Raw genomic sequence first — 18,202 nt, 5'->3', positions numbered from 1 at the left:
AGAGGGCAGTCACCTGGTTTGGGCTTGGAGAAGCATCCTCCCATGGTGCCGGGCGGGACAGGCAGCGGGGGCGGGGACGGGCAAGTCAGCGAGGGCGCGGGCACATCCTTGCATGGTACAGGAGGTGTCCCGGCTTCCGCGGCGATCCCCACCTGCATTGGGCAGAAAAGCTCCGTGAGAGCTGGCACGGCCGGAAGGCGGTGAGGAGGGGAAGCTAACCCGTGATAGCGCTGCCACCTGTGCCCACAGCTGCCGGCAGCACTGCAGACACACGCTGTGGGCACCCAGTGACCCCAGGGACATGGGGACAGCGACCTGCAGGGGTCACCGTGCTGGGAGACACCGCTAAATTCAATTATGAAGTTTATAAATTCAGTGATCAAAGTAAATTACAATAACCTTCATATCATTTATGGCCAGACTTTAATAACTTCCCAAAGCCCTGCCTTTGGGAATTAAAGCTCTAAGCACACAGGTCGCAGCACAAATACAATGACTGAACCATAAATACATTTCAGTTAGGGTTTTGTATTATTATTAGGAGACTGAAAAAAATAAGTCTATTCTATTGCACAGTGCTGCAAATTCCCCTATGCCAGTTATGCTCATTCCTGTAGAAATGCCATTGGCTTAGGAACAATTAATTATTTAGAGAAAGAGGTTTTGCTATCAGACCATTTGCATCAACCTCATATTTTTTACACTATTGATTTTTTTTTTAAATTTTTAAAGTCAAGTCGTGTTTCTCTTATTAGCTTTGACTTGAGGCGCTCTCAGATTTGGTACAGACTAAGAATTTAGATAAACCTTTCCAATTCCATTCCATGACTGAAAACAGCAAAGAGTCATCCAACACACTGGCAATAAAATAGCATATTTCATTTGTTTTACTCAGTCCTGAACTTAGCTGATTTACTATGGTTTTGCCATATATTTTTCAAAAAGCCCTCTGATTTGGGCAGGAAGATAAATACAATTTCTGAATTATATTTTGAGACAGGCAAAGTAGGTTTTTCTGTATCTTATAAAATGCCCCGAGTTCTTTAAAATGAGAAGAAATTAGAGAAGTGCCAGGAGAGAGATACCAAGCACCTTCTTTCCTTAGCTTAAACATCAACTCAAAATATCAGGATGTATCCCTCTGTTTTCAGCTATATCCCTCCAAAACACAACTTCCAACTCCCCTTCCATGCATAGCATCACCTCTGCTAAGCCCCAGCTGTGTTGCAGAAGCAGCTGCAGAGCCTGGATTATGATGAATAAGCAACACAAGCTACAGAGGAACACAAGCCTGGTGCCTTGCCCATGGTGCAAAGCTGGCATGTGCTATTTGATACTCTGCAAAGAAGGATTATTAAATGCAGAGGGAAGAGCTCTTCCAAGAGCATCCCAGGAAAGTAGCATGACAGTTTATACAAGAGCAAATGCAAAAAAAAGTTACCATGTCAGAAGGTGCATAAATGCAGAGGAAGATTTGGGAGCAGTGGGGGAAAACAGAATGGGGATGTCACATGCAGGAGCTGCTGCAGAGCCCTTTGCCAGAACCAGAAGAAGGAAAGGGAAAATGGCTTTGTACCAGGCAAACCGAGTCTTGGGTCACTGATGTATCAGTGATACAGGACAACAATTTAGTGTATATAATAAAATACTGCCACTGGTGCCTCAGGAACAAACCAAGTTCCCACTAACCCAGATCAGCTCTTTACAGTGGACTTCCTGCAGCAGAAGTGGATACTGTGGCAACAAGACAGGATCATGCCCTAGGCAAGCAGTGCCCTGGCACCATTGCAGCATTCCCTTGGGATGCTGCACGTATGGGGGACCACAGTAGGGACCCCTGGATAGGTGGTGGGTTGGATGGCAGAAGGGTAGCTCCCAAATATGCCTCACCAGAGAATCACTCCAACTTCTCCAACCCTCCCAGAGATGCTGATGTGGGACTGGTTTCTAGCTGGTCTGACTGGTTTTAACAAGGACTTGGGGGGATGCCAGAGTTCCTGAATGTCAGAATGTCACCCATTCATCCGAGATGCCTTAGCTTTGTTTGGACCTTAACAATGGCAATCTGCAGCCATCCCCTCAAGCCCACTTCACATCTCCTAATTTCTCCACTGATGGTCCCTCCAGTCTTTCCAAAGCACTGAGACATCTGCACCTCCCAAAACGGGTCAGAGGGAAGTATTTGCTATCAGAGGTGTCCCTTCTTCACTCCTAGAGTTCCCCAGGCAAAACCAAAATGGTTCTTGGTAGGATTTCAGCTGATGACATCAGAGGAGAAGCCACCTGGCTGCTCTCAGCCTCAGTCCCAGCAAGCACATGGAGATGCTTCAGAATCACCTGAGACTCAGATATTGCAGAAAGGCACCAGCCTCCCCTGTCAGACCAACTGAGGGGACACAATAGGGCCATGTCACTGTTAGTGGCATCCAGAGGCATCGATCTGGAGCTGCATCCTGCAGGATTCATGGCCAAAGCCATAAGCTCTGTTAGGAGAAGGAAATAACCCCATATACAACACAAGGTAGCTGAACACGGGATCACCTGTAAAACCTTGCTCTGTCCTGAAGGGTGACAGCCTGACCTGAACAAGGTGTCCATGCTCAGTAAACCAGTTCATCATCTGTTCCCTGAATAAAACAACACTCTGTGACACACAGCTGAACAGGAACACCTCCAGCATCTGCTCAGAGAGGGCAAGGAGTGGGCTACCAAAATACAAGGTAACTGTTGTGGTACTGAAGAACATACTAGTCCCATCCCTAAAAACTCCAGTGTGAATGAGGAATCGGCCCCTACACCAGGCTGTCTGTAGAACTCCATCATCCACAGAGAGCACTGCCCAAGCATACAACCAGAGACACCAGCCTGCTCCCCAACAGGAAAAATTGGAAAAATTATGTAACAGGAGAAACATGGGAAACAGTCTAGTGCTACTGAGCATGACCACTTCCCCTGCACGGCAGCAAAATATGTAAAATATGGCAACATCAAGCTTCAGCGCAAGTCAGGGATATCAGACCAGACAGCCCACCTGGCTCAGCTCAGTGTCCACTGCGCAAACATGGCCAACAGCACCCATCTGCTACAAGCAGGCAGGAGCAGGGCAGGAAGGCAGGGACACTCCAGCCCACACTTCCTGCTGGGCTCTGAGCAGAATCCAGAGCCTGCACCACTTCTGAGCAGTGCAGTGCTGGCAGAGCTATTATTAGCACTGTGCTTCTGCTCTCTGCAGTGCCCTAGGCTCCTGTTTTAATCTAGTGCTCTGCTGTGACTCCAAAATCCTTTCCAAGAGCTAATGTGGCAACTATATAACTATATAGGTGTATTAGTACACCATAGGTATAAAAAATGTTTTCCCCCTGAGCATCAGTTTGTGTTTATTGCCCCAGTTTCACTTCCTTACCTGGAACCCAGGTCCCTCCCATCCAGCTGCAGCATCCGTCAGCATCTGTCCTGCTGCTGTAAGTAATCCTGCATCGCCTGCCTAGAAATCTGGCAGAGATATGAGCACCAAGCCATGCCCTGTGACATGGACATTTCCCAGAGATGTCAGTCTGCCATCCCAGCTTGCTCCAGCTGGAGACCTCTGTGGAACACTGAGCAGAGACACACTTGTGCCACTGTTGACCGAGTCCCTCAGCTGTGATTCATCGCTCTGTGAGGGGAGCCTGGTGCACATGGACACCAGCTGCACCTGTGCCCTTGCCAGGCTCCTCCAGACCCTCTCAGTGAGCTTCTGGCTGCACACTCACCTTTTTGTGGACATCACCCTGATCCCCATTGCCTTGGCGACATCAGCCCTGGGTGCCACCAGAGGAAGAAGAGGTGAGAGGGCTGCTTCTCATTCCCTTCTCACTTGCCCAGCACAAGTCACCTCACCTGGTCCCCGGGACACATAGAGGGGGTTTCTCCACTTCTCAAGGCAGCTCTGTCCTCTCCCTATCTCTCTGTGCCCTCCTCTCAAGCCCTGGACCCAAGTTTCCTCTCCTCAATAACATGGTACCTCCCAGTGTCATCAAGAAGACAACCGATGTGATCTCCTGGCACCAGGGGCTAGCAGGGGCTGCCAGAGAAGGCAGGGGCTTGGCGACAACTCACCACATGCTCTCAGAGAAGGGACACCGCCCAGGGGCTGAAGCACACAGGAGACAAAGATGCTAGAGCAGGTGCCAGCTCCTGAGAATCCTGGATATGGCTGCTGGAATTAGAAACATCTCTGCCCCTGGGTCTTACAATCCCAGATCCTCCGGCTTTGCACAGTCCTGGTCCTCCCACAGCTGCATCTCTTCCGCTGCCCTGTCCTCCTCTTGGGACCAACCCAAGCTAGCCCTAGATCTGCTGGGACACATTTCGGGTTCCCAAAGCTCAGGAACATGCCCATCATTCCAAGGAAACCAAACAGTGGGTGCTCTCATCCTGCCATCACCAGCATCCAACCTCCATTCTCCCAGAGAGCTCAGGATCAGGTGCTCAGCCAGCCTTTCTCCTCTCTTGATGTCCAGGCACTACTGCTTGGACTGGCTTCCTCCCACAGCTGGAAACACCCGAATGATCTCTGCCATGAGTCCAGCAAACCAGACTCCAAGGACTTTTGTCTTCACCACCCAGGTGAGCTCTCTGCTTCCTTTGCAGTGCTCTGCAGCAGGATCTAGAGGAAAGCTGGGGGCAACCTGGCAGAGCACCCAGAAGACCTTTGAAGAGGTTTCTGAAGAACCACTGTAATTCAGTGAACAAGTGGGACATCTGGGACCTGCTATATTCCCAAGGAGATGAATTCTGTCTCTTCACTGACATCACCAGTCTGCAGGAGAAGGGCCACAGGTCCATGGAAAGCCAAGGTCCACACAAGTTAGGATGAGGAAGGTCTCTTATCAGACACACACCAGGATCTCAAAGCAGAGGTCAACAAGAGATATCTGCCAAAGACACTCTGTCAGGATGAGGAGGAGAGCTTCTCCAAGGTCAAGGGAGAACTCCTCAGTACTGGAGAACTAATGAAAACTACAAAGGAGAGGTAGGCACTGTGAGCCCTGGGGTAGCTGTTTCTCAAAGACAGTGGGATAAAAGGGTCAATCAAAGAGACAGCTTTTAATGCAGGGAGCATTAACATGGCAGCCCCAAAGCAGCTGTAGTCATGACTATGATGCTATTCATCTCCCATCAGCATGGCACCTCTTGCTCTGCACCTTCTGCCCATGATCATGGAAGAATTTAGGCTGGAAGATGTCTCTAGTGGTCATCTGACCCAATTCCAGCTGTGAGGAGGGTGACATACCAGCCTGGATTGAACCCTAATTCTGCCTTAAGCTTTGGAGAACGGACCCAACACTAGTCATGACAGGACCTACAAACATCCTTAAGGACACCTGGAGGTTCTCAAGGGTAGAAGACCTTTTTAGATAGGTATCAGTGGGAAAGATTCAATGGTATACAAAGAACAAGAAAATCCATTCCTGGCATCTGGAGACCACCAAAGACTGACCCATCCACACATTTGCCAGATGCAGCACTCATTAAAAATGGGAACAAAATGAGATGTTGAAATATTTCACTTCCTCAACACTTTGGAGCACTAATGGTCTCCTGGTGGGATTGGAAATTAATTTTTACTCCCAAGACACCCCACTTCTGGAGTATTTTGTGGTGCTGAGCCCCCCTGAGGTGCCTCCAGTAGAGGAAGGAAAGGGATTAGGCAGCTGTGCTGTGCCCTGGAGCAATGACAGCCACAGGGATCAGGCACAGGGGTTGCTCACATGCTCAGGTAACAGCTCATTGCCAGTTTGGGGTCAGGAAGGGTCTCCCTTGGAGATCGGCACAAGTGCCAGGGAGCTTTTGCCTTCCTCTACAGCTCTAAACATTGCCCTTTGCCAGGCTCCTCAGGGCTGTTTCTGGCCAGGGATTCCCTGCTGTGACAGGGCCAGGAGTCCAGCTGTGTGTGTGATCTCTCTACCTCCTTCCCATGGCAGCTTTGTTTTCCCAGCTTTCAGTCACTTGTAGCATAGGTCTTCTAAGGCAATGTCCAACAGCTCTGCACTGAACAGGAGCTGCTGGTTTTTAACTGCTCCTGCATACAATAAAATTTTCTTTTTATTGAATCTGGGTTCTGTTGTCTGCAAACATTTGCTTATTTCTGCCCCAAGAACTTTGTCCTTCAGGAGCTTTATCCCGGTTCCCGCAGGTAATTTTTGGACTCAGAATGATGTTACAGCTAATTGAAGAGCTCAGCATTTTCTTATTGAGACATCCTTCATGTACGTCTCTAAAGGGTCCAGGTCAAGTAATTTCTTTTCTGCTCTCTTTAAGGACTGAGCTCAACATCTGGAAACTTGCTTGTCTGCTCTGCAGAGTGAAGGGTACCATATGCCCATTCCAGCCACTCACATCCAGCTCTGCAAGCTGGTTCCACATCCCCCAAGCAGGAACACAAAAGGAGGGGTCAGCTGGAGCCTCAGAGCATCTGGTGTTACCATCCATGCTTGCAGGGAAGAGCTGGCTCTGACTCTGGTCCCTGCTGTGCGAAAAAACAAGCCCTGATCCCAAACCATACCCTATCCACTACAGTGCTGCCAATTCTCCATACATGCAAAATATCGCCTTTAACACAAGGCCAGCAGGAGCCATGGAGCAGTCCCAGCAGCAGACCTGTTTTGGTCACACCCTACAAGCAAAGTACAGCACAGATCCCACCATAGCCTCTCCAGCCTATCCCACAAAGCAAAGTCTGTCCCATGTCCTCTGGTCCCTGGACACAAGGACTCTGGTCCACCTGGTCCTGAACATCAGCAGAACCCTGAGCATTCTTTTCCATCTAGCTTCTCACCACACACAATGGCACCTAACAGGGACCCCATCCCTCAACGCCACCTTCACCCTCTGTGGCTCCATTCCAGCCAGACACATACCCACCCTGACCCACCACACACCCCTGGCACATCACCAGCCCCCACGCACCAGACTCAAGTCATGGTGCGCTCTTACAAGGACTGCCCATTTCTCTCACTTTTCTGGGGATTTGCTCTAGTTTGACTCCCACAGTGTTTAGTCACGTTCCTCCATACCTGTGCCAGTATTAGAAAGACTTTAGAGTGGTGACTCCACATCCCCCTGCCCTTGATGAGTACACCCAGACTGTCCTTCTCCATCATATCCTGAAGGCCCACTCTTGTTTCACATTAGTGCCACCATGCACAGTCTCATGCTCACTCCTCCTTCATCTGTGTTCAGTGGTGCAACTCCAGCCACCAGTGATGCTTTCCACCTCCAACTCCTCAGACAGTTTCAGCTGATTTGTGGGCAGAGGACATTAATAAAAATATATAAGGTGGATCCCAAAAGTCCTGCAGTTCACCAAGCAGTACACCTGCCTCTGCTCCAGTATCCTCCTGGCCCTAGTGATCCTGCCAGGGACCAGGCTTCAGCCCAGAGGTGCACCAGCACTCTCCCACAGCTTACCTCCTTCCCTCCCCAAAATCAGCCATTCTCCACTGGTGTGGCAGAGTCCCAGTCCGTCTCCACAAAGCCTGTCAGAGCAGGAGCCAGCACAGACCCTATAGTGAACACACCACACACCTCATGGTGCAGAGCGGTGGTGAAACAGTATTTGGGCTCCAGCTCTTGTCTGAGCACAGCCACACTACCGGTGTCCCACAGACCACAGGCACCTTCCTGCTGTCTTCACCACCCTATAGAGATCAACTCCCCAGAAAACCACAGCAGCCACTGGCACAAAGTCCTTCTGACACCCTGAGTTGCCTGCAGCTCCCCTCTCTGCTCACCCTGAGGTCCATCCTCCACCTGCTGCAAAACCCTGGGTGCCACAGCCCCTGATGTCAGTGAGGAACCCCCATGTTTCCCAGCAAGGTCTGGCTCAGCAAAATCAAACTGCCCTGTCTCCAGGGCAAGCCAGACTTGCTGCCAAAAAAAGCAGCTCTCTCCACAGGACACAGGACTCTGAACACAGCCCAGATATGGTTGGAGCACTGGGGAGCCTAAGGCTCTATCCCCACCCCATGGACCATGCTGTGCACTCTGTGTTATCAACACCACCCACAGCAGCCCTGCTCTGACCCCAGGGAGGGGCACAGGGCTTGCCTGCCAAGAGAAAAGGAGACAGGGGGAAGAGAATCAAGTCACACAGAAGACAGCGTGACAGGAGATGATGTTTTTAGGGTGGGGAGAGCTTGTATTTTTAAAATAATATGAGGATGAAAACAGATGGTCTCCATCCTGAAGTTACCATTTTTGTCAGGAATCACACTACAAAAGATGAAAAAAGGGTCCCACAACCCCTAGCTGTGGTTCCCAGACCAGCAGATCAGCCTTCCAGAATGGGGTGCCCAACTGGGGGACCACCCCTGTGTTCATATCTCTGCTTCTTGTACCTCCACCTCGAAGATGCTGTACACAGAACATGGTAACACTGTGCAGACATGCAATGCACTGCTGCACACCCTCTGCCCATGGAGCAGATGAGCCAAAATCAAGGAGGCTGGCACACAGGAACCCCATTTTCTTGTCTCCCTGGTACCCCAACCTCCTCTTTACCTCTCTAGCTTTTCACCCCTTTCTTCCCCCTTGATAGCACTCCAGCTACCTTTCCCTTCCCTCTGCCCAACCCTCCCATTTCCACTTTTCTGCCATTTCCATACCCGTCCCAATTCTGCTACCTGGCTTCTGCTTCAGGGTCCCCCAGCTGCTGATCCACAGTAACTCTGACATCCCCAGAGCAGCACTGGACCCCTCCTTTGCCTCCCGTTCTATCCTCCACCTTGTTTGCCCAGCCCCCTCAGTATAGCCCTCCTGCCAAAGCTTTATCTCTCCAGCCAGTTCCTGGTGGGGTACAAGATTTGTTTTACACCCACCCGGATAAAGCAGCTTTGCTGAGTGATTTCCTTTCAAATGGTCCCAAGAAACAGAAGCAAAAGTCACGCTGCAAAAGGGCAAGAGCAGCTCAGGGCCCCAATGGGCAGCACGGCCCCATCTCAGCGCAGGCAGGGAGGGATGCGGGCAGGGAGTGACGTGCCCTGGTGCTCTTCACCTTGTCACCAGGAGTTTGTGTCAGCGGCAGCACAGAGAGCTACAAAGCTGCCGTTCAATGTACCCCGTGGCTCCCAAAGAAGTGCAGCAGGAACGCTGTGTCAGAGCACAATCAAGGCAGGATTGTGTTCTGGCTGCTGCTTCAACAATTTACCAGCTCAAGGTTAAAGGCTCATTAGGCAGCACTATCACTGCCACCCCTCCACACACCTCTGTGAGCTAGACTGGAAATCATTAATCATGGGATTTGGTTCAGATCGTAAGGATCTGCCAATAAAAATCATAAATGTTGGAAATTCTCCCCGGATGAAGAGTGATGGATGCAAAAATCAAATCATTTCACAACATGAAAGATCTTTAATTCTCATTTGCTCCACCACAGGCAGCCAAGCCCCTGCTGTGCTGTCACTGCCAGGTACCCATTGCACAAAAGCAATCTGCGTTCCCGACAGGAGCTGGAGCAGGGCAGAAGGAGTTTATCGTGGCAATATTTTCCACGACTAACAGCTACAGTATAGCACCACAGTCCAGCTCCATTCATCACACTCAGATGTTCCCTCTCAAGGGAGACTATGCAGTTCATGGAACCATAGAATGTCATGAGTTGGAAGAAACACACAAGGATCATGGAATGGCTTGGGTTAAAAGGGACCTTAAAGCTCATCTCTTTCCACGCCCTTGCCGCGGGCAGGGACACCTTCCACTATCCCAGGTGGCTCCAAGCCCTGTCCAGCCTGGCCTTGGACACTTCCAGGGATGGAGCAGCCACAGCTTCTCTGGGCTGCTGTGCCATTGCCTCACAGTGAAAAATTTCTTCCTAATATTTAATCTTATCTACCTTTCTTAAGCTTAAAGACATTCACCCCTGTCCAGGCAAGATCACGGTCCCACCTGGTCAGGAGGAAACAAACTTGGAGAACACGCTGGCGGGAGGACATGACACAGGGACCTAAACTCCGTTCAGGACAAACGCAGCTTTTCTCAGGGACCCATTTTTATGCCGCTTTGATTTCCTGGGCATTTGCTGCATCTCAGAAGAGATGCGGAGACATGCGGCGCTCTCGCACCGCCTGCCCTCGGCTCCGACCCCGGCCCTGCCGGCAGCTCCGGCTGTAGAGGAGCCCCCGGGCCCGCCACGCGCCCCGGTAATCCCCGTACCCGCCTGCCCCTGCTCCTGGGGGTAGCGGCGGCCCCACCGACCGCTCCCCCCGGCCGAAGGTGCAGTGCGGTCCTAGACAGCGGCCCTGCACTGGGAGCTCTCCTCGCTTCACATCTTCCCGGGACGGGTCCCCGCCGACCCCCGCACTTACCTGGGTAGCAGCGACGGTGCCAGCGCGGCGGGAGGAGCGCGGCCGGTCCCGGGGCGGGGCAGGGCGCGGGACACGCCCCCGCCGCGGGTGCGGAGCGGGAGGTCCCCGCCGGCCCTGCCCGCTCTCGGTACACGCGTGGCTGGGGGGTCCCCGCTGGCCCCGGGCACACGGGGCGGTTGGTTCTGCTCGGTCTCACGGGGCTGCCACTGCCGGGGCTATTCCTGCCCACCTGAAATACCCCGGCCCGGCCCTTCCCAGGTCACTTGCTTTTACATTTTCGTTCTGGATTCACGTCTCTTCTCCCCCGCCCCGCCCCACCCCCCCGAAGACAAAGATCTTCACCACCCTCCGCTTCCTCCTGCCTGGAACCTTTCTTCTCCCCAGAAAACTCTTTCCGTCCCCATCATGTCATCTAGCAGTGTCAGCATCTCTCTGTGCCTTTTTCTATCACATGCCCCAAATCTGTTATTTTCAGTGGATGACTTTTGAGATCACCCCGGATACAAAGGAAGGTTTTCTCTCCCACCCCCAGACAGTTTCGTCTCGGGTCGCTGCTCTCTTACACCCCAAATATACAACTCCCGAGACTTTCCAGGCAGATCACTGCACTTCAATATCCAGCTTCAGTTCCCTGCTCTAAGTGTGATGAGCGGCTTAACTGGGCTGTTCACCTGAAGTTCTCACTGCTGGTAAAAAAGAAACTACCCAAGGATGAAGCATTCCAGTGTAGAAGCTCCAGGGACCCATGTGCTTCCAGAGCCTTGGGAGATCGACAGTAGGTCCTCATGGAGCTGCCTCAATTCTAAGGCAGGAAAAATGATCCCATGTCCAGTGTCTGCAGGCAGCTGAGGAGCATCCCTGCAGGTGGTGCTGCGCCTCCCTGGGGCATGGTGCAGAGCTCCATGGGAGGTGGTATTGCTGGCAGCAGGGACCCCTAGCAGACCTTCATTACCCTACCTGGCACGAAGGATTTTTGACCTGTGATGGGAAAAACTGTTACTATGCAAGCAAACAGCAAGGACTGAGCCTTGGAAGACAGTAAAAGGGTTTGCAGGGAATTATCCTGACAGCAAGCTGTGGGTGGCCATGCTTTAAGATGAAGGAGGGTTGATTTAAATTGGATTTTGGAAAGAAATTCTTCCCTGTTAGGGTGGTGGGGCACTGGCACAGGTTGCCCAGAGAAGCTGTGGTTGCCCCATCCCTAGAACTGTCCAAGGCTGGGTAGGATAGGGCTTGGAGTAACATGGGATAGTGGAAGGTGTCCCTGCCAATAGCAGGGAGGTGGACTAGATGACCTTTAAAAATCCCTTCCAACCCAAACCAGTCTGTGATTCTATGTTTAGCTGGTGCCACAAGTGGACAATATTTGGGGTTGTTTTGCTGCACCTTATGCATCCGAGGACATCACACCAGGGATGGGACTGTGAGACACAAGCAGTACTGTGGGACTTTGCTGCCCCAGGAACAGCAAGAGATGCAGCTCTGCTTGCAGTGGGGTGACCGGGCAGGAGCCCAGAGGGATGGATGGCTAGAGGTCCTTCCTTCCCCAGAAACCTCACAGAGCTACTGGGTAGTGCATGCCTCTGTGATTGTTGTTTCTTGGGCTCCTAGCACTGGCTCCATCACCCTGACACCACCTCCTCACTGAGCACTGCCTGCATTGCTGTGTTGGTCACTGAAATGTCACCAGTAGGTCCTGCCCTACTAGGCCCTGCCCAGCTCCTGAGCTGACCCAGTCACCCCGTGGTGCTTGGTTGTGGCAATGGGTGCTCTGGGGCCCGGTTTGCAGGTCTGCCCCAAGTGGGACAGGGGTGCCTCGCTGCGGGGCTGACAGGGCTGTGCCAGCAGTGTCAGGCAGCTGCCCACTGTGCTGCAAACCCTCAGCTCTCTGCCTTCTCTGCAGGTCTCAAGGAGATAACAACCTGCAGCCTTTCACCTCCCACCACCCCAGAATTAACAGCCCATCATGCCACAGCAGCAGGGACAAGGGCAGGGTGTCCCATGCAGCCTGGGGAGATGCAGGGAACAGGGTGATGGGCAGGTGCTGACGAGACCCCATAAGCCAGTGGTGGAGCCTCCAGCATTCCCAGACCTGCTTTTCAGGCTGGATTGAAGCCTCTGCTTCAATGTTTCCTTACAAGAAAACTTCTGCCCTTGACTGCGCAGCCCTGCCCTGCATTCCTCTAGAAGGGAAGTCCTGGAAGAGGAGTCGGGTGGGGCAGAAGCATAAAGGGAACAAGGGAGAGAGGCTGTGCCAATGGAGCAGTCCTGGGGAGGTAGCAGGTGTAGGCAGGGCCGTGGGCAGGAGAAGGAGTACTCAGCTGGGACATGAAGGCACTTTGAGTGAGGACCAGCCCTAACATCACCTGGCACATTCAGTTTCTTAGGAAGAGACAGAGCCAGAGCCTTAGATCTTCTGGGATGACTGGGACAGATGCCATGGCACAGCAGCAGACCACGGCTGACAGCCCCAGCCAGTTCTGCGTTTTCATCAGGACTTTGCAGAACAGAACGTCTGCAGTGCTGGTGTCTCTGTGCAGGAGCTCCAAGCACTGGGCTCCTCCCAGGTCCCCCAAACAGGAACACTGCACTACAACAGCAGGCTGATGGAGAATGACCTGACCCTGCAGCACTGTGAAATCACCTCCAGCTGCTTTTTGTGCAGTATACCAAAATGCTGGGGTGAGTGAAGATTTGTCCAAAGGGGCGAGTGGGAGTGGGTGCAGATCGGGGTGGTTCCTGGAGAGGCACGCTGGCCTGGAGAATGGGTAGGAGGGAAGGAGCCAGGTGGCTGCGGCTGTGTGTGCCCCAGGGAGGTGTGAGAAGATAAGGAATCATCAGGTCAGGTCATGCCCTGGTCCTCACTGACAGCCCGGTGAGCAGGGCTGCTTTAGCTGCAGGGTCATGGGAAGGATATGGAAGTCACAGCACACAGGAGAGTATACAAGAGACTTGTGCAGCTAATGGGATCAGGAAGGCTGGGTGAAGATTACTGGAGGATGGCTTCTTCTCACAAATATGAGGCATAAAGGACAATGTCTCCCTGTTGTTCAGGACACAGGCTGAGGAGATGGTGGGCAGCCCTCACACACCTCTGACAGATGCTTCTCAAGGAGCAGAGAGTGAAGGTCTCACCTGAAGCTAAGGTGCCTGAGGAAGGAGCACTGCAGGGCTGGGGGAAGGCAGGACTGCAGCACACAGGTCACTGTGGGTGGGGGCCCAGCACTACACACTACCACAGCAGCACCACATCAGCTGACAGGAGCTGCCCTCCATCCCAGGAGAGGGGCAGACCCTGATGGTAGGCTAGGCAGGCTCAATGCCTATACCAGCCTGATTCCATCTTGCAGAAGCAAGGAGCAGGGCCAGAACCACACTTAGTGCTGGGGATGCTGCTCATATTCTCAGGCTTCTCCTCCTGCCCCCTGCAGAACAGGCCTTTGCTGGTCCTGGCAAGGCACTGTCACACCTAGACACAGAGCAGGCAACCTAGGACTGATTCTGGCTGTCACCTGCAGGGTCAGATGTGCCTTAAGAACTTGTTAGTCACAGCAATTCTTCTTTCTCCAGATGAGTCTTGTCACTTTCACTGCACTAACTCAGCACACATTGCACCATTTTTAAAGTTCCTGGAAAGGCAAATTCCACTTGCTCTCATCCCTGATTTGTTCTCACGAAATATTTCCACCGCCTGTGGCCACTTTCCTCCCTGCAACACCCAGGCAGAGTGGAATCAAAACAGGCTTTACTCAAAAAAAAAAAAAAAGTGAGCAACCAATAACATTTTGGGAAACAGCTCTCTTGGGAAACAGAAACTTCCCCATCTGGAACTTCCAATAGCAAAATATAACCTAAAAAATCAGTGGGTGAAACACAGCTCCAGGAACTCTTCTAAGGCATGGCCATCCCAGTACCTCTCCTGCCCAGGGGATGCAGGGATGAACCAATGCCTTCCCTCTAGTGGCACTGGCCCAAGTGGGTCATATGCCTGCACACAGAGATCTGTATTAAAGAGATGGTGAGCCTCAGGCATGGCCAGTGCTTGTTTCAGGTCTCAGGGTACAGGAAGTGCCAGTCAGTGATTTTTTCACTGATGTCAGTGATGTTCACAAGGCTCTGATCTTCGATGCCAAGCTGTGTAGTGCTTCTCTGTAAATCCCAGCAAACCCTTGCAAGCAGCACCAAGTGCAAAACACCCCATTCAGACCCAAACTGGCTACATGTGTTTTGCGGAGATAAACAAAACTCCACAACTTTTGTGAAAGTTGTGAAGCCCGTATGTTTATTACAGTGTTGGACGCATGTGGGAATCCTTCCCCTAAAATGACATGCGTACTTCTGGGAACTTCAGGTCTCTTTTTATCTCCCTCTCAAATACATATGCATGCAATTTCACAATAGGTTCATATATATTCATTCCACTGATTTCATGTGACACTTGCCACTACTTCTTCAGAAAGAACTCCTGGGTCAGGTTGCCTTGCTCTGTCTGCCCCCCTCCTCCCCTGTTATGTCTTTTCCTTCAGCTGAAGCAGTCCCTCCAAGCACAGTCTCTTCGAGAGAACAGGCAGTCAGACTAAACAATAACTACAGACTTAACTCAAAGATGTACATTTCACCGAAATCAAAATGGATTTCTACCCTGGAAAATGTCCACTCTGCCTCACATGTGTGTTGCAGGATCTTCCAGAAGCATATTTTCCAGAGATAACCTATCACTTTCTGAGGTACCTCACCTGATAAGAGCTATAAGTCCAAGCAGGAGCCCCTTCCAGAAGCTAGTCACCCCTCCCACCTGAGAGCCATCTCCCTAGTACAGGTGATCTCCAGTGCTCCATCACAGGCCTCAGTTTTGGGAAGAGGTCAGCATGGACCATCATCTACAGATACACCTGAAACAGGCACCTGAGCAAGGCTGACTAGGTGCCCACTAGATCCCTCTTCCACTTGGAAGTGCAGCCTGGGGTTGCGCAGATGATGTATCTCCCCCACTTCATCCACCTCGCAGGTACAGCAGCCATGGGGACCTGGGAGTCCCAATCCACCATCCTTCAGCCTGTCAACCTCCCAGGACCTCTCCTGCTCCTTGGAGACCTCTCTCCAGACAGGTCCAAATTCTCCCTTTCCTCAAAAATCACCTGCTCTTCCCTGTGTTCCTCTGCTTTTCTTCAGCGTCCTTCATCCTTCTGTCACTTCCCAAGCTCCAGCTCCACACCACCAGCCTCTCCTTGCCCCCACACTTCTCTCAGCTACTCCGGTGACCTCTGGACACTATTACAGCCCAGCAAGTCAGACCTGCCTCGCTGGGACAGTTTCCAGCCCTTTTCACCTCTGACAGCTGTGGATGGCAATGGCTGTCCCTGCTCTGCTCCACCAGGACAGGAGCTGGCCAGCTGTGCCTGCCCACCACCTGAACCACTCTGGGGTGGGATGCAAGTGGTCAGAGCTAGCCTATTATATCTGATTATATTAGCCTGCCAGGCTAATAGCAAAGTGTGCTCCAGAGATAACCCAGGAGACTGGTCATCAGCAGAGCCTCTGACCCAGTCATCCCTAGGGATGTCATCTCTGGATGTGATCAAACACTGGGGAACTCACACAGTGACAACCTGAATCTCAGTATGTGGTGTGTGAGCTTTGCAAGCACGACACTGCATGGTGAAGTCTGGTAATTTTCATGGTCCCATGTTGCCACCTTCAGATCTGCCAGTTTCTGAGCCCTCCGGAAGGCTGCCAAAGGCCTGCAATGCCCTCTGAACCCCAAAGCCAAGACACACCTGGCGCCTTAAAGCAGAACATTTCATTGTGTGTGGACATGTTCCCTTTCTGCTGATAAAGCCTCAAAGAGAAGGGGCAGCCTGATAGAAACTTATAAAAATCTTGTTGCCTGTTTATCTTGCAGAAGATAAACACCAGCCCATATTCCATGGACCACTTTAAATCTGGGAAGATTACCCTGGAAAGACTGTCCTGACTGACAGCTTGCTTTGTGGTCCTGGAGAATCCACCTTCTCACTGCCCAGAGTGCTTTGGAGAAGGTTATGTTCAACCTTAAATTCACTCCCCATGAGCTCCTTGGTGGTGCAATTCCAGCTTTTCACCTCTACCTGAACCCAGGTGACAACTCAGTGGAAATAAGTCAGGCAGAAACCCTGGTACAGGGTGCCCAGAGAAGCTGTGTCTGACCCATCCCTGGAAGTGTCCAAGGCCAGGTCAGCTGGGACTTGGAGCAACCTGGTCTAGTGAAAGATGTCATTGCTGATGGCAGGGATGTGGACTAGATGACCTTTAAAAGTCCTTTCCAACACAAACCATTCAAACAAATGAAACAAATCACTCACATGTGATTCTGTGATTTTTTTTTTTGCTGCTGAAGGGCAGTGAGGTATACCAGCACCCAAATCCTGACCTTTTAATGCAAAATCCTCAGTGCAGAGCAGCAATAAGTCCTCTGAACCATCTAGTCCCAGCCCTGCCCTGCATGGCTGACTCAGATACCAGAAGAGGACAACCAGCATCACATCTGGTGAGAAGTTACTAGAAGAAGAGACCTTGGTTCACAATCCAGTGCTGATGCCTCAGACCTGTCTGTCCCCCTGACAGAGCCTCTGCTGCTCCAGAGGCTGCCTGCAAAGGCCTGTCCCCACGCACAAGCCACAGCAAACTGCAGATGTTGACATGAACCCAACATCAAACCTTTCCCTCATTTGTCTCCAGCATATTTACCCCAAATGAACAAAATCCACTGAAAGTTCAAGCAGGCAACCTGACTCTACAGGACCCAGGTGACAGGCCTACAAAAAATAGCAGACACACAGGTCCCTGCATCTTCAGGTAAAGTCTGACTCAATAGCAGCTGCTTCACATTCAGAAGAAAACCAGCAGGATATTTTTAAGTCACATTTTTCACATCCATAAAGTCAGTTCCTTTTTGGACCATTTGAACGCCATCACTGATGCTGCTGGACATGCCAGTCAGGGCAGGACAGTCTGTTCTGGCAGCAAGGATCTACAAAGAGATTTTTTTGTGTCAAGCTCAGGTATAATTTTGACTTTCCTAAGTGGAGATGGCAAGTTTGGGAAGCTCAAAGGCGCTTTAGGGAAGTGGTGACATGCTCCTCACCTCTCTGTGGATTTGTGGGTTGAAATGAGGCCTCTGCCTCACTAATTATACTTTATTTTTTCCTTCTCTGAAACACATGGAGAGCACATTGCTGCATGTCCTGGTTCCAGCCATGACAGGGTAAATTTTTGCAATAGCCACAAGGGGCATGCCCAGGATGGGGGTTATTCTGTACCACCTCATATTATGCACAGGGTGGGGGAAGGGGTCTCTTCTGGTGGCGTAGTGTGCAGCCTGTGATCAGGGTAACATCCAATTCCACATGGTGAGCACTCACATGTGAATTGTTCCCATCTTGTACACTCGGTTATTAATTCTGTTTCTTATTTCATTGCTGTTTCCAGTAAATTATTCTTATCTCAGCCTGTGATTTTTACCTTTTGTGCCTCCAATTCTCCTCTCCAGCCATCTGCAGTGTGGTGCATAATTTGGAATGTTTCAGTGCGAACACTAAATTAGGGAATACCTTTCTAAAACTGCAACACCGTGGAAACAGACTATACGTGTCTCTGCTCCTGGAAGGGTTGAAGATCCTCAGTGCAACCAGGATGTGTTATTAAAAGGAGAAAGATGCGAACAGAGCGGACACAGCTGACTGCAAGACGACAAGGAAGGCAGTGAAGGTGATAAGAAAGATGTGTACTAATGTCTTTACAAACAATTTGATGGGTGAAAGTACTGTTGTTAATGTCTTTGGCTTCAAGTTGCAGGTTTGTTACAGAACCCAGAGTTG

The 18,202-nt window shown here is 51.3% G+C and overlaps 1 protein-coding gene across 9 annotated transcripts in view; it reads right to left on the bottom strand.

Moving 5' to 3' along the window:
• AIFM3 (apoptosis inducing factor mitochondria associated 3) overlaps positions 1 to 10,440 on the bottom strand; it is a 61,440-nt gene extending 51,000 nt beyond the window's left edge. For all 9 annotated transcript variants that reach the window (XM_059863143.1, XM_059863144.1, XM_059863146.1 and 6 more), the window contains exons 1-2: positions 10,347 to 10,440; positions 14 to 152 (exon numbers count right to left, since the gene is read on the bottom strand). In XM_059863143.1, coding sequence (XP_059719126.1) covers positions 14 to 44 — 31 coding nt within the window. In that variant the 5' untranslated portion in view covers positions 45 to 152; positions 10,347 to 10,440. The remainder of the gene's footprint in view (positions 1 to 13; positions 153 to 10,346) is intronic.
• Positions 10,441 to 18,202: the final 7,762 nt, after the last annotated feature.

The sequence above is a fragment of the Haemorhous mexicanus genome, chromosome 19 (genome assembly GCF_027477595.1).
Source record: "Haemorhous mexicanus isolate bHaeMex1 chromosome 19, bHaeMex1.pri, whole genome shotgun sequence".
NCBI classification, from domain to species: Eukaryota; Metazoa; Chordata; class Aves; order Passeriformes; family Fringillidae; genus Haemorhous; species Haemorhous mexicanus.
This window is presented reverse-complemented; position numbering and strand designations above follow the sequence as displayed.